General features: G+C 38.6%; 1 protein-coding gene across 1 annotated transcript in view; it reads right to left on the bottom strand.

Moving 5' to 3' along the window:
- PDSS2 (decaprenyl diphosphate synthase subunit 2) overlaps positions 1-16548 on the bottom strand; it is a 276653-nt gene that overhangs the window by 155503 nt on the left and 104602 nt on the right. The window contains exon 2 of the mRNA XM_061131753.1: positions 10779-10913. Within this exon, the coding sequence (XP_060987736.1) occupies positions 10779-10913 (135 nt within the window). The remainder of the gene's footprint in view (positions 1-10778; positions 10914-16548) is intronic.

Below are 16548 nucleotides of genomic sequence, written 5' to 3'. Positions count from 1 at the left end.
TGCACCATAATATTTGCAGCTGAGATCAAGTCCCTAAATTTAAAGATTATTTTAAAAGAAAAAAAAAATCATCTTGCTTCTTCACAGCTTTTCATGTTCTCCACTTATCTTCATAAATTAAGATTTCAAATAGGCCTCCAAATATTTTACTACCAGTTCTCCTAACAGTATACCAAGCCTGACCAATTTTCACTTAGAGGAGAGAGTAATGTTTAGATTAATAATTTGATTATAAGCTATTTTCTAGATTTAATTTATATTTATAAGGTCTTTTATCTGATTAGTTCTTTAAGCCCAACAATCACCTTAGATGTTTAACCTTAATCATTAATTTAACTTTAATCAACTGAATAATATACTGAGTTGAAAAAGAATCAGCACAGTTACCAAAAAGTTGATAGTGTCCATTTTAACTCTGCCATGGATGGCAAAGCCAAGAAAGTTAATTAAAAGATGTCATTTTGCATCACTCCTGCTTTCTTTATTTAAAAAACAACTAGAGTTCATGCATTTTCATAGGATATTTTATCCTGTCAAAGAGGGGAAAAGATAAAAGTTTAAATCAGTTCAAAGTCTTTCATTTTAGTAGGATAGAATTTCTAAGCTAACTACCTGCAATCAACAAAAATTTTCACTGCTTTTTAAGACGTACATAAGTAAAACCTGTATAAATGAAAAATAATTCAGACCACTGAACAGGACGTAGAGTAAACAAAGTCTTTCATCCCATTTCCCTACAGCTGCCACTCCCCAGAGGTGACCACTATTGACAGTTCTTTGTGTCTCCTTCCTTCTGAGATATTTTTCATGCAAATAAAAATCCACTGCCCACCCACTCAAGCCCCAATGGGACCAACTATTATAGAATCCATTTCGGAGTCTTGCTTTTCTTCCATGTTCTTTGAGCTCCTCCCAGATCGGCACATACAGATCTCCTTAATTCTTTTAAATGACCATTTGATATTCCTTTGCATCAATAACATAACATGTTCCCTCCTGATGAACACTTAGGTTATTTCCTTTTTTGTTGCTGTTCTTACAAAGTATACTACAAACAGCATTCTTCTACATATATGTTTGGGCACTTATGTTAATATATTAGTACACAATTTTGCTAAATCAAAGGGTAGCTGGATTAAAATAAAATTTACAGCTATTGCCAAATTGCTCTCTAAGCAAGTATACCAGTTAACATCCCTACGAACAAAGCATTTGGGTGCCTTTTTCCTCACAAAGAAACGTTGGCTATCAAACTTTTTAACCTTTTCCAACCTGACAGAGGGAAACTATGATTTTAATTTGTCCTTTATGATGAGGTCCAGCCTTTCTTCTCTTTGTTTACTAACCATCTATGAGTTTTCTTCACTGAACATCCTGTTCATGTTTTTCATCCGTGATTGCAGAGTACTATCTTCTTCCTGATTTACAGGATCCTCAACTGACTTGTTTATTAAAACGTAGCCCTCTGTCATGTATGTTGCAAATATTTTTGTAACTTTGGCACCTATCTTTTGACTTTATGGGACATTTCTTTCCATTGAAGAATTCTTTTTTGATGATTCTTTTTGTTTATGGGTCCAGAGTGCTGAAACACTTTAGGAAGGTCTTCCTTGCTTCAAGATTAAATAATAATAATCACAACTATAATAGTTACCAGGATTATTCCACTCTAAGCAAATAGTCAACTGACTGGCATCTAAGTACTAGGAACATGCTGAATACTGTGCTCCTATGAAGAAAACAGATCATCTGAACTATGTTTAATCGCACACACAGCACAACTGCCTTTTATCAGCACTACAAATAAATACATAAAAAGATCAATCCATAATTTTATTCCCATTTATCAGCTCACCTGCCACTCAGAAGCCAAATGAGTAATATGATAAAAGTACTTGTTTTACAAACAGAATTGGCATGATTGACAATTTACCAGTACCCACATGTATCCTGGCCAACAGACCATCTAAAGGACAAAAATAACAATTACTTTGTTGGTGTTGTTTAGTTGTTAAGTCACGTCTGACTCTTTGCAGCCCCATGGATTGTAGCTCATCAGGCTCCTTAGTCCAAGGGATTTCCCAAGCAAGAATATGGGAGAGGGAAGCCATTCCCCCTTCAGGGGAATCTTCCCCACCCAGGGATCAAACCTGCATCTCGTTCACGGCAAGCGGATTCTCAGTTACTGCTGAGCCACCTCAACACCTCAACAATCAGCAGACTGTTGGGAAGCCCAACAATCACTTTACTCCTGATTCATTCAATACCTTTTCATTCTTGTAGGTTCTACTTATCACTGAATTTATCTCTAGCAAATAGATTAGAGACAGAGAAAGGTAGGCAAGAAGAAGGTGGCACCATGTTTATAATATATCAGGACCCTGCAGATCTTCAATTAAATTCAGTGGCCATGCCTCAAGATGACAGGTGTGCATTACAGTTCCAGACAGCCGGCTGCTCCGCTATGAGGCTAATGGCTGCAGGAACACTCTCACCACAACAGTCCCTCAGCAGCAGCTGATTCTCCTCCCTCTGCTGCCCAGAGGGAATTAAGTTCAGAAGAGTCTACAACCTATTAGTAAAATTCAAGCCGTATAGATACCAGAATGGAAGTTGCAGATAACAGAGATGAATAATCAAAATATAAGTTTTAAAACAGGAAAGGAATAGGTGGAAATATTGAGGAAAACAAAACGAACTTTTGATGGGACTTTTAAGATTGCCCAGTAGATATTGGGCAATACTTTAAAAACTTGTCGGCTTTTTTGTGTGTGTTTTTGTTGATACTTCATTAACACTTTTCATTCTTTAAACAAAACTATATATTGCTTTACATGATAACTAAGCTAAAAATTAAGACTATTCCATGAAGAGTACTTTAGTGTCTGATTACAGCTCATGTCCTAAATTACAAGTTGCAAAGGATATAATAAGATATACTGATTGTAAGTTCAGTTCAGTCGCTCAGTCGTGTCCTACTCTTTGCGACCCCATGGACTGCAGCATGCCAGGCTTCCCTGTCCATCACCACCTCCCAGAGCCTACTCACACTCATGTCCATCACATCAGTGATGCCATCCAACCATCTCATCCTCTGTCGTCCCCTTCTCCTTCAGCCTTCAATCTTTCCCAGCATCAGGGTCTTTTCCAATGAGTTGGTTCTTGACATCAGGTGGCCAAAGTTAGGTAGAGTCCATGTTAAACTACTCTAAAAAGCACATACTATAAAACGTGTGATTCAAATGTTTGTTTTGGTGTAGAACAGTTATGTACATTGAAGATTCAGTCATCCAGACAAAGATTTAAATGAATACTATGTCCAACACACTGGTGAGATGAAAATGTGCACAAAGCTAAGGGCCTGCCCTGAAGGAGTGAGAAATCTGATAAAGGACATAAAGCAGCATGACAGGGCTCTGGAATAACAGTAAGAAAGAACACTTGTTAAGTTCAATCTACACACAACACACTGTTCTAAGTGTTTTATTCAAATTACCTTCTTTGATACACTCAAACCTATGAGGCACAGAGAGGTAACCTAACTGTCTGGGGTCACATAGCAAATAAGTGACAGAATAAGGAATTAAACTGAGGCCACCAGCATGATATATTTCTTCCCCTACTTGATCACTTAATGCAGGATCTCAGAAAGTTACTTCACCTTTTTGACTCTGTTTTCTTATTGGTGACTCTGTTATTTCTGCCTCACAGAGTTTCCATTAGCCCTCAAAATTAGGTACCCTAACATAACATAAGATGTACCAAACTGCTTCACAGTATTCCACAAAATGTACTGCTGACAGGGGTTTAAAGGTTTTACAGTCAAATAACCGGGAAACAATATCTCTTCTTAAAGATTCATGATGGATGCCATACATACCTAACAATTTTTGAGATTTCTGAAATGAAGAAATCTTTTAAACTCTGTTTAACCTGGCAAAACCAAATTTATTTGACCACAGGACCTTCTGTCTCACTGACCACCTAGTAAAACCTTCACCCTAAATGAAGCACAAACTGGGAAATGCTGGTAGAAAATGGCATGAGATCAAAGGACCTAATGGGTCTAAACCCAACTCAGCCAACTGCTAACCTGCTGCTTTGGGGAAAGACTCCTTAATCTCTCCAGGTCTCTGTTTTCCCTCTCAGCAACCACCTAGACTATTTCAATAACTCCCTGGCTGGTCCTCTTTACCTCTTGAACCTCAACTCTCTGGGTTATCTTCTCAACTGATTACATTCTAGAACACAGATATAGTAATGTGACCCCCTCACTTAAAGACCTTTATAATATCTATAAACAAGAATAAACATGTACAGAATGCTTACTATGCAATGCATTACTCTATTCACTCATTAATTCTTAAAACCATTCTCTGAAAGGTAAGAGCTGAAATCTGAGGCACAGCTAGTAAGTAAGGTAGCCTGCTTCCAGATTCCAAGGCTATTCTATGCCTCTTGGATGGCTCCCCACTGTTTCTCCAGGATAGAGCTCTGATCCCTTAGGACCTTCACAATCCAACTTCAACCTTCCTTTTCTAGACCATCTCCTCATCAGTGGTCTGCAATATGTTAGTTTGCTGGGGCTATGAGGGACAAACCTGTTCTATGCCCCTCTCCTTGACTTGAAAATGACCATCTTCATATTCACAGGGTGTTCTGCCTGTATATGCACATTTGTGCCCAAATTTCCCCCTTTTTAAAATAAGGTCATTGAATTATGGCTCATTCTAATGACCTCATTTTAACTGGATTATCTCAATAAAGACCCCATCTCCAAACAACGGCACACTGTGAGGAATGAGGGGTTAGGCTTCAATGTATGAATTTGGGGGCAGGGACAGAATTCAACCCATAACACTTACATGCATAATGCCCCGGTCTCTATTATGTAAATTCATGCATTCACATAACAAGTTACTTACCGAGTGCCCATTACAGTGTCAGCACGGTGCAGGACCTGCTATGTACTTCCAGACCACATGTTTGGTGAGTTTGTTCCTCACTTTCTTTACCTTCAACACAACCACTTTTACCAAACCCCTTGCCTACCTGGTTTCCTCTGATAACCTCCTAGTTACCTTCAGAATCCACTTATAAGTTCCCTCTTTGTAAAAGTTCATATGCTCTCTTTTACTGAAATTGTCTCCTTTCCTCCTCCCAACCATTCAATTCCTCTACAGAATTCTACTTATACTTTACTTACAGCATCTATGGCATTGCATTACAGTTGTCTGTAAACTTGTATGTGCCCTAGTTTGATGCTAATAAGGTCACTGAGGGTAAATATACTCACTATTCAGCTTCTATCTCCCTGTACCTGCCTGGAACATCACATCAAATTCAAATTCAATTCAGTCGCTCAGTCGTGTCCGACTCTTTGTGACCCCATGAATCGCAGCACACCAGGCCTCCCTGTCCATCACCAACTCCCGGAGTTTACTCAAACTCATGTCCATTGAGTCGGTGATGCCATCCAGCCATCTCATCCTCTGTCATCCCCTTCTCCTCCTGCCCCCAATCCTTCCCAGCATCATGGTCTTTTCCAATGAGTCAACTCTTCGCATGAGGTGGCCAAAGTATTGAAGTTTCAGCTTCAGCATCAGTCCGTCCAATGAATGCTCACAACTGATTTCCTTTAGGATGGACTGGTTGGATCTCCTTGCAGTCCAAGGGACTCTCAAGAGTCTTCTCCAACACCACAGTTCAAAAGCATCAGTTCTTCGGCGCTCAGCTTTCTTCACAGTCCAACTCTCACATCCATACTTGACCACTGGAAAAACCATAGCCTTGACCAGATGGACCTTTGTTGGCAAGGTAATGTCTCTGCTTTTTTAATATGCTATCTAGGTTGGTCATAACTTTCCTTCCAAGGAGTAAGTGTCTTTTAATTTCATGGCTGCAGTCACTATCCGCAGTGATTTTGGAGCCCCCAAAAATAAAGTCTGACACTGTTTCCACTGTCTCCCCATCTATTTCCCACGTCACATAGTGACTGCTTAATAAGAATCCATTTAATGAGTGATCAAAGCAGGTGTGCAATTTAACAAGACCCAGAAAAAAATATGAAGACGAACTATCAAGAGACAGGGAGACCTGATAGACAGCTACTGCTAATATCTAAACATGAAGTAATAAAGGCCTGGAACAGGAGAGAGGAAAGTGGACTGAAAGAGAAAAAGACCTGGAGAAACTTGTGAGTTGGTGGTTTACTGGTCACGAAAGGTAAAGGAGTGGGAGTAATCAAGAACCACCAAATTCACAGGGATAACCGGGTGACAGAAAGCAGAAAAATATTAATTACTATGGCACTATTGGTAGCTCAGATGGTAAAGACTCTGCCTGCAATGTGGGAGGACTGGGATTGATCCTTGGGTCAGAAAGACCTCCTGGAGAAGGATCTGGCAACCCACTTCAGTATTCTTGCCTGGAGAATCCCATGGACAGACGAGCATGGCAGGCTACAATCCATGGGGTGGCAAAGGGTCTAACATGACTGAGCGACTGATAGACACATGGCCCTACTATTAACAGATAAACCACTTAAACAGTTTAAGTGGTTGAACAAATAGGTTTTTCTTCTCATACATCAAGACTATATAGATATTCCTGATGAACAAGTGGCTCTCCTTCTAGGGGTGTAGACACCTTTCATCTTGAATAGGTATCTACCAAGATCATCTGCTTAAGGTGTACCGCAAATGTGTGATTTTTATGGTCAGGAAATAGTAAATTTCACTTATATTCTATTGGCTAAATCTCATTTATATAGCCCAGCCAACTGCAAAGGAAGGCTGAGAATACATGTAGTCTAGCTGAATACTCAGGAAGAAAAGAAAATGTTTGGCAAACTTGTTTCAGTCTCTTCTAACATAGATAACAAGAGGTGGTAGGAAATTTCAGGGAATGAAGGTAGAGTGAAAATTTGTGGTCTGTTTATAATCACTAGTTGGATGAGAAATATTTGAGTTGGTTCTTCCTAAAGCAACAGAGAAAACTGACTCATTATTCACAAAATTCACATGCATTTCTTTAAATGTAATAATCATGTTACATTAGGGAAGTCTCTACTTTGTAATACTATGTATTATATATTATAGTCCTCTATATTCTATACACAAAAATATCCTATCATTAATAGAATAGGCTGTAAACTTATTTTCTCAGTTGTGGTTAGGGATGCTTGCAAATTTAAAAATAACCTTTTTGCCCGATCACCTTTGTAACCAATTTTTAAAGTCAGGGTTGGTGGAATAAACTTAAAGCCCATGGTCTTGCTAGCAAAAGGTCATGGCAGATGTTTACAGTGCATTTTTATAAATGTGATTCACTTACCTATTTTTCAAAATGTTATTACATTCTAGCCAAAAATTTGCCTCTTCTGGCCATTATGTGATAAGTTCATGAGACACATCCACAAGATATATCCAGCAGTTATAGCCTTAGGCCAAAAAAAAAGAGGTCACCTAACTCACTTTTGTTCCCTTAGGTAATTTACTCAGGTCCCATTAACTGACATCAAAGTCAAGTTTATGAGAGAAAAACACCAACAATGTAAATCCCAGTAGTTTGGAAGTGAATTAAAAAGCTACCAAATCAGCACTTTCCTCAAATGTTAAATAATTCATTGTGACATTATAGATACAAGCCTCCAGCAAAAGTTACACTTGAACAATTAAGAAAGTAGGAGCCAAACAAATGACTTTAGGGATAGAGAAACAAATGAATGGTTTCTCGTAGTACTCTGCCAAATTACATTTTCACATTAACAAGTCTGTAGAACACCCAAGCATCACCAGTGACTTACTAGATAAAGTCTGATTACAGAAACACAGCCTGGAACCACATAACATCTCCTAAATGTAACTGTGGATTCTATACACTTGGGTATGAAACCCTTTTATACCATTTGGGGAATTTTTACATTTGTAATGTACTAGCTACTGTTTTGCAAAGTTCTTTTATAATATTCATATTACAACATCCATCAACCAAATACATTATGCTCCTATGAAGAATCAGAAGGTAATGTAGCTGTTTCTTAGAGGCTAGATTAGAGATTGGAAACACAAGGTCACAACATAGTGCACTGTACATAAGGGTAACAGCATCTGCATAGTAGAAAGAAATACACTTCAGATTTAAATTCCAACTATATCATTTTATACCTAGAAAATTTTAGACAAGTTTTAGTATCAGTTTTTGTTCCCTTTTCTATAAAATGGGAATGATTCATTTATGCAGCAAACATTTAATGAACACTTATTAGGTCTCAAAGACTTCCAAGTATTATTTTAAGATTAGTGATAGTAAACCAGCGGATATTCATTAGAGATATGTTGTTGTTGTTCAGTCGCTCAGTCATGTCCAACTCTTCATGACCCCCTGGACTGCACACGCTAGGCCTCCCTGTCCCTCACCACCTCCCAGAGTTTGCCCAAGTTCACGTCCATTGCATCGATGATGCCATCCAGCCATATCATCCTCTGTCTCCCTCTTCTCCTTCTGTCTTCAATCTTTCCCAGCATCAGGGTCCTTTCCAATGAGTAGGCTGTAGGCATCAGGTGACCAAAGTATTGAAGCTTCAACTTCCAATGAAGCATCAGTCCTTCCAATGAATATTCAGGGTTGATTTCCTTTAGGATTGACTGGTTTCATCTACTTGCTATCCAAAAGTGAAAGTTGCTCAGTCATGTCCGACTCTTTGCAACCCTATGGACTATACAGTCCATGGAATTCTCCAGGCCAGAACACTGGAAGTGGGTAGCCTTTCCCTTCTCGAAGTGGGTAGCCTTTCCCTTCTCTAGGGGATCTTCCCAACCCAGAGATCGAATCCAGGTCTCCCGCATTGCAGGTGGATCCTTTACCAGCTGAGGCACAAGGGAAGCTCAAGAATACTGGAGTGGGTAGCCTATCCTTTCTCCAGCGGATCTTCCCGTCCCAGGAATCAAACCAAGGTCTCCTGCATTACAGGTGGATTGCTGTCCAAGGGACTCTCAAAAGTCTTCTCCAACACCACAGTTCAAAAGCATCAATTCTTTGGCGCTTTGCCTTCTTTGCATATTCAGCTCACAACTGTATGTGACTGAAAAGACCATAGCCTTGACTATAACCGACCTTTGTTGGCAAAGTATTGCCTTTGCTTTTCATCACACTGTCTAGGTTTGTCATAGCTTTCCTGCCAAGAAGAAATCATCTTCTAATTTCAAGGCTGCAGTCACCATCCACAGTGATTCTGGAGCCCAAGAAAATAAAGTCTGTCACTGCTGCCACTTTTTCCTCTTCTATTTGCCATGAAGTGATGGGACCCAATATCATGATCTTTTTTTGAATGCAGAGTTTTAAGCCAGCTTTTTCACTCTGCCCTTTCACTTTCATCAAGAGTCTCTTTAGTTCCTCTTCGCTTTCTGCCATAAGGGTAGTGTCATCTGCACATCTGAGGTTATTGATATTTCTCCCTGCAAGTGTGATTCCAGTTTGGGATTCACCCAGGCCAGCATTTCTCATCATGTACTCTGCATAGAAGTGAAATAAGCAGGGTGACAATATACACCCTTAATGTACTCCTTTCCCAATTTTGAACCAGTCCATTGTTTCATGTCCAGTTCTAACTGTTGCTTCTTGACCTGCATACAGGTTTCACAGGGACAGTGAAGGTGGTCTTGTATTCCCTTCTCTTTAAAAATTTTCCAGCTTGTTGTGATCTACACAAAGGCTTTAGCATAGACAATGAAGCAGAAGTAGATGTTTTTCTGGAATTCCCTTGCTTTCTCTATGGTCCAATAGATATTGGCAATTTGATCTCTGGTTCCTCTGTCTTTTCTAAATGCAGTTTGTACATCCGGAAGTTCTCAGTTCATGTACTGTTGAAGCCTCACTTGAAGGATTTTAAGCGCTACCTTGCTAGCATGTGAAATGAGCACAATTGTGTGATAGTGATGTGTGATAGTGATGTGGATTGATTTTTAAAGTAAATCAATAAGATCTATTAACCATAAGTCTAAGCTTCAAGAAATAGTTCTTTTTGTGAAGAAAATTTCCTCATCACCATGTTTTTGGGTGCTTTTAGTTTCGTGTGCCAAAGTCCACCTGCAGACTGTTACTTCTATAGAGGTTTTCCACACAGTGCCAAGTACACTTCTAAGATTAAGCAAAGTTATTGCTGATATATTACTAAAAAAAATTTTTAAATCACATTTTAAAAATCACAACTGAAATTTTAAAGTTTTATATGCAGCAAAATAACTAATATGTACTCATAAATTTATTTTTTAATCTAAATGTGAGATGTAAAAGTTTCTTATTTCAGTTACTTTAATAAAAACCTCTTCACCATAAAAATAAACAAAATAAAGTTAAAGATACAGCACTGAAGTAGACATCTCCTAAAATGATAGTTGCATCATTATATATACAGCTAAGTTATCCTATTGAGTAGGTTTAAAAACCATGAATCCTGGACTAAATGATACAGAGTTCTCTACAGAAATAAAATGATATCATGATGGGGCAGAAGGGTAGCATTCAATAAAAAAATTTAAATGCCCAAGGTAGAAAGGAAAGTATTAGACAAAAACACAAGTGAAAATTTACCAAAGTTCCATACAAAGTAGCTAAGACTATTAGATTTGTTAAGAACAATAAAAACCCATGTTTTAACCTTACAAAATATTTTAATCTATCTCTGAATCAGAGAATGACAAAGAAATAAACAGTGATTTCTACTGACCACTGTATGGAAACACAATTTAGAGAGCAATCTCAAAATTTCTTCTTACCATGAATAGATCCCACTGACCATGTCATACTTTTGACACGAAGCATTCACACTGTTGGGCCCAGCTGCCTTAGAAATAAGTAACACCACCAAGCCCCTCAACTGAAGGTTATTCTGGCTGTCGTGTACAAGACCCCTGCCAACAAGAAAAGAAAGAGAATCACAAAATAAGTTGGATCAAGTAAGAGAACTGCTGCAAATACACCCATGCTTCCAAAATCAGACAACGGGACCCGCTGAAAAGAAATAGGATTGTGGAAGAGTTAACAGGAGGAAGCAGTGACTGCAGGCAACATCTAGAGAAACCCTGAGCTAGTTTTGAAAGTGATAATCTCAAAACTGTGAGGCCTAATGATTTGGCTTCCCCCTCTTTCTGGGTTTTCCTATGCAATCTTAACCATGTGGTCTGATAACCAGAGGAACCCATAGTGTTAAACTGTTTTGTGGTAGTTGACTGCAGGTGAAATATAAATTGTATGGCTTCAATGAAGTTGTATTATGTGGTGATGATGCTGGTAAGGGGAAGGGTACAAAATGATTTCTGTCTTCACAGGTTGAAAATTGGAGAAGTAAAATGGAAATGAATGCCATGGGCAAATATTTTACCATTTCTTATTTTTTATGCAAAGAATAATCATTCTAAGCAACATTAAGCTTTAATATAGAATGTAATTTTTTGTTATGAATATTCAATATTTATAATTTCTACTATAACTAAGGTCAGAAATACTTTCCGAGATTACATTTTTGTTTGTTTAAGTATCACAAAAGGTTGTCATAAAAGAACTAAAGGGCAACATTAGAAAAAGAAAAAAAGACAGAAAATTATGTGTAACATATTATAATGGGCTCAGTCAGTAAAGAATCCGCCTGTAATGTGGGAGACCTGGACTCTATTCCTGGATTGGGAACATCCCCTGGAGGAGGGCATGGCAACCCACTCTAGTATTCTTGCCTGGAAAATCCCCATGGACAGAGAGGCCTGGCAGGCTATAGTCCATGAAGTCGCAAAGGACATGACTGAAAGACTAAGCACAACATATTATAATAAATTAACACTTACAACAATCTTCATGAGCACTAATCAAAAAGGTTATACTAAAAAGTATACATAAATAACATACAAACAAAATTCTTGAATGTGGTAAAAATAGCAAAAAAATTTTATTAATTTTTATTGGAGTTTAGTTGATTTACAATTTAACTAATACAGTTGTATTAGTTAAGTTATACATCAAAGTGAATCAGTTATACACACACACACACATTCTTTTTTAGATTCTAATCCCATATAGGTCATTACAGAATATTGAGAAGAATTCCCTGTGCTATCCAGTAGGTTCTTATTAGTTCTCTAGTTTATATATGTAGTGTATATATGTCAATCCCAATCTCCCAATTTATCCCTCCTCTCCTTCCCCCTTTGGTAACCATAAATTTGTCTTCTACATCTGTGACTTTATTTCTAAAAATAGGAAAATTTGTATTCTAATACTTCACTCACTTATTAAGACTTCCTTGGGTGACTTCCGAACAAAGAATTAATTTAAATTAAGTTAATATAGCCAAAATTAATGAGTTAGCCCATTACTTAAGAAAATTTTCACCCTTCATGCTTCCAAGTAAATTTTTAAAAGGGCCCCCTTACTCTTTCATTAGTTTCAAAATAAGACATCTTCAGGCTTACTGCAAAATAATAGTTACAGTTCTTTCTTTACTTATATTTTCTCCTTAATCTAGTAAGTGATCTTCAGTAGGTTAGAGAGGTTAATGATTTTTACAAAGAGGTTCTAATTTCCTAGAAAAAGGAAGTTAATTTAAGGTAATTAAGCTATACTATAGTAGAAACAAATAATCAACAGAAATATCCAAAGCTCTTTATTATAATGTAACAATCTACTTAAAGCCTACAGACCTGAACTGTAGGGAGACTGGGAAGCACAGTATTTTGGAAGAAAATGTAAAATGGAGTGCTTTCCAAGTTTTTTGCTTTGAATTACAGATTTTAACTTATGCTAATGTGTGTGGGTGCTCAGTCGTGTCCGACTCTCTGCAACCCTATGGACTGTGGTCTGCCAGGTTTCTGTCAATGGTATTTTCCATGCAATAATACTGGAGTGGGTTGCCAATTCCTCCTCCAGAGCATCTTTCTGGCCAGAGATTGAACCTATGTCTCCTGCATTGGCAGGTGGATTCTTTACCACTGAGCCACCTGGGAAGCCCAACATAAGCTACTAGATCCTTAAACGTGTTTTACCTGAGGTATATAATAATAATATTAAAGAGAAGCTGTGAATTGGCTCCTAATTATAGAAAGGAAAAGAGGAGGTAAGGCTGTGTGTGTGTTTGTGTGTTTGGGGAGTTGAGCCTGTTTGGGAATGAAAAGCTATGGTCTAGTCAAAGCCATGGTTTTTCCAGTAGTCATGTATGGATGTGAGAGTTGGACTATAAAGAAAGCTGAGTGCCGAAGAATTGATGCTTTTGAACTGTGGTGCAAGAGAAGATTCTTGAGAGTCCCTTGGACTTCAAAGAGATCAAACCAGTCAATCCTAAAGGAAATCAGTCCTGAATACTCACTGGAAGGACTGATGCTGAAGCTGAAGCTCCAACACTTTGGCCAACCTGATGCAAAGAACTCATTGGGAAAGACCCTGATGCTGGGAAAGATTGAAGGCAGGAGGAGAGAGGGACGACAGAGGATGAGATGGTTGGATGGCATCAACGACTCAATGGACATGAGTCTGAGCAAGCTCCTAGAGTTGGTGATGGACAGGAAGGCCTGGTGTGCTGCAGTCCATGGGGTCGCAAAGAGTAGGACACGACTGAGCAACTGAACTGAGGAATGAAAGATATGAGGGTAACACTTAACAACTTAAAACTTAAGTTGTGAGTTTTGAGACAACGGGTCAGGCTGAAGAAATAGTCCTGGCAACAGTTCTGATAACACATCTTCCATAAACTTCTCAGAGAGGAGACCTTTCACAGAGGACACATACATCATCATCATCATCAAAATACAATAGCAGCAGCAACAACAACAAATCCGTACATAGAACCTCACAATATATGCCAGGAACTGTTCTAAGTATTTTACTATATATTAATCAAATTAATTCACAACAACTCTATGAGGAAGGTACCACAATTATTTTGATTTTAGAGACGAAGAGAATGAGGCACACAGAGAGATCAAGCAACTTGCCCAAGACACCGAAGACAGCAAGCCTTAGAACCCTGATAGGGCCAGGATTTGAATCCAGGCCCCCTGGCTCTAGAGTCTATATACATGTTTATCCATTATGCTATAGCGATTCTCCATCTGCTTCATTTCATTCATACACCAACTATTTATTGAGTCACTAGAATACTGACTGCTTTAGAACCAGGTCTAAAACATCCTTCTGCCATTTATTAGTTGTATGACTCAGACTATCACTTTTTCTGTAAAATGAGGTTAAACAACACCTGTTTCCTGTAGTCACTGTGCGGAAGAGACAACATGAGTAAAGCATATGCCCCTGTGGAAGCACAAGGGAGGCGATAAGGCAGTCAGAAGACTACATTCTCTCTCCTTATTACTTTTTTGCCATGTATTTTTCTTAATTCTTATATCTTTACAACCCCTTGGACTACAGCCTCCCAGGCCCCTCTGTCTATGGAATTCTCCAGGGAAGAATACTAGAGTGGGTAGCCATTCCCTTCTCCAGGGGATCTTCCTGACCCAGGGACTGAACCAGAGTCTCCTGCACTGCAGGCAGATTCTTCACCTTTTGAGCCACCGATAATTTCCTATATCGTTTCTTCTTCTACTCCCCAAAATAACAAAAGTTAAGGAGTTCTTCCTTCTATGAGCCTGAAACATCATATATGGCTGAAACACATTCCACTTTCAGAAAGCACTACTGAAAAGGTCAGGAAAAGAGACTCTAGCGGACCAGTTGACAGAAATCAAGAGAGCAGTCAGAAAAGCATACCTTCTAAGCATCAATTTCACACAAGACAATAGTTGATAATCCAAAGAACAGGTTAACAGTTTGAGTAAATTAAATGTTTCCAAAACACTACTTCTTTAAATTCACTTCATTAACAGCCTTTAAAAAAAAAAATAAGTAATAAGATAATTTGATAATATCCACTACTCAAAATTTAGCTCACAACAAAAATAAGAAATTTAGCTCCTGAGCATAAAAAAGTCCCTAGCATTCTAAATTTGCAGAGATAATGTTTCATATAATCCAGGTCATATTTTCACCTGGAACACTACAATTTATTCTGAGTGCCTCTCTAGGAGAAATACCAACAAGCTGGAGCATATCTAGAAGATCGTGAAATCATTTACTGCCACACGCTTGGCTAACCAAAAAAAAAAAAAAGAATGCTGGCTTGGAGAATAGCAAAGATGGTGTTCTCAAATTTACGCAGCCAAAAATGTAGTAAATGCTTACTATAAGTCAGGCACAGTGCTACACAGACAGTGGAGGACATAATGACATACACTGGTGTGTTGTGATCTCCCTTCGTGTGGATTATACAATCTGGATTTACAATAATAATAAAATGTGGCATGAGCTACTTTGGGATATGAACAAGGGCAACCAACATAAGTGGGGTGAAGGAGTGGTGAGAGAGACCTCCCTGAGACCTAAAGAATGAGAGGGAAGGAGTCAGGATCTGAAGCAAGGAGGGGAAGTGAAAAAAGAGTGTTTTAGAGACAACATGTGTGAAGGTTTAGAGGAGAGGGAGAAGGACACAACTGTCCCCAGAACCAACAGCACAGAACACAGTGTGTGTGAAGGGGAGGGTTGGGAGAACTAAAGCTAGAGGAGTACGTGATGACTGTCTGCTCATCTGAAAGGGTACCATATGGACAGAAGACAGGCTTGGTAAGTATTACTTTAGAGACCGACACCAATAGATAGAAAATATAGCTGGTGAATTGTGGCTTCACATGAAGAAATTAAAGAACAGAGGAGCCTCTACTGATGCTGAGTCCCTTGTGGATAAAGATCTTCAAGAAGCTGCACAGCCCCTGACATAACACCTCAAAGGGAAGCCTGCATTACCTGACATCTGGGTTTTTCCCTTACTCTGTGGTTCTTTATGATTTCACTTTACTACATGTAATTGTTGAATACTCTTCCCTGGGGCTCAGATAGTAAAGAACCTGCCTGTAATACGGGAGACCTGGGTTGGATCCCTGGGTTGGGAAGATCCCCTGGAGGAGGGCATAGTAACCCACTCCAGTATTCTTGCCTGGAGAATTCCCATGGACAGAGGAATCTGGCGGGCTACAGTCCATGGGGTTGCAAAGAGACAGACATGACTGGGTGACTAAGGAGTTTACTTTTCCTTAACTGCAATATGTATAATAAGAAATCATTAACATCATCAAAAGTGTCATAAATGAAAGCAATATTTAGTCCCTTGTAATCTATATCATTAAAATTCTATACAATTATTTTCCTTTTGCTTAAATATATGTATATATTTAAACCTTCATCATTCATTAAACTAATATAGACCAAATACCTTCCATACATTAAGCACAGATGCCACGGTGAGCAAAACCAGGCAAAGAGCTTGTGAAGCTCACAAGCTGATGCTAGAGACTGGTAATAATGAAAGAATCACAAATAAATGTAAAATTACAATGCTAATAATGCCACAGAGTAAAAAGATAATACTCTGAGAGCTTACAACTGGGAACTAGCCTAGCCAGGAAAGTCAGAGGCTTCCTGAGGAAATGATGACTGAGTTGACATCCAAAGGAA

This window comes from Dama dama, chromosome 28, assembly GCF_033118175.1.
Source record: "Dama dama isolate Ldn47 chromosome 28, ASM3311817v1, whole genome shotgun sequence".
Classification (NCBI taxonomy): domain Eukaryota; kingdom Metazoa; phylum Chordata; class Mammalia; order Artiodactyla; family Cervidae; genus Dama; species Dama dama.
Note: the sequence above shows the minus strand (reverse complement) of the source record. Positions and strands in the feature narration are given on the sequence as shown.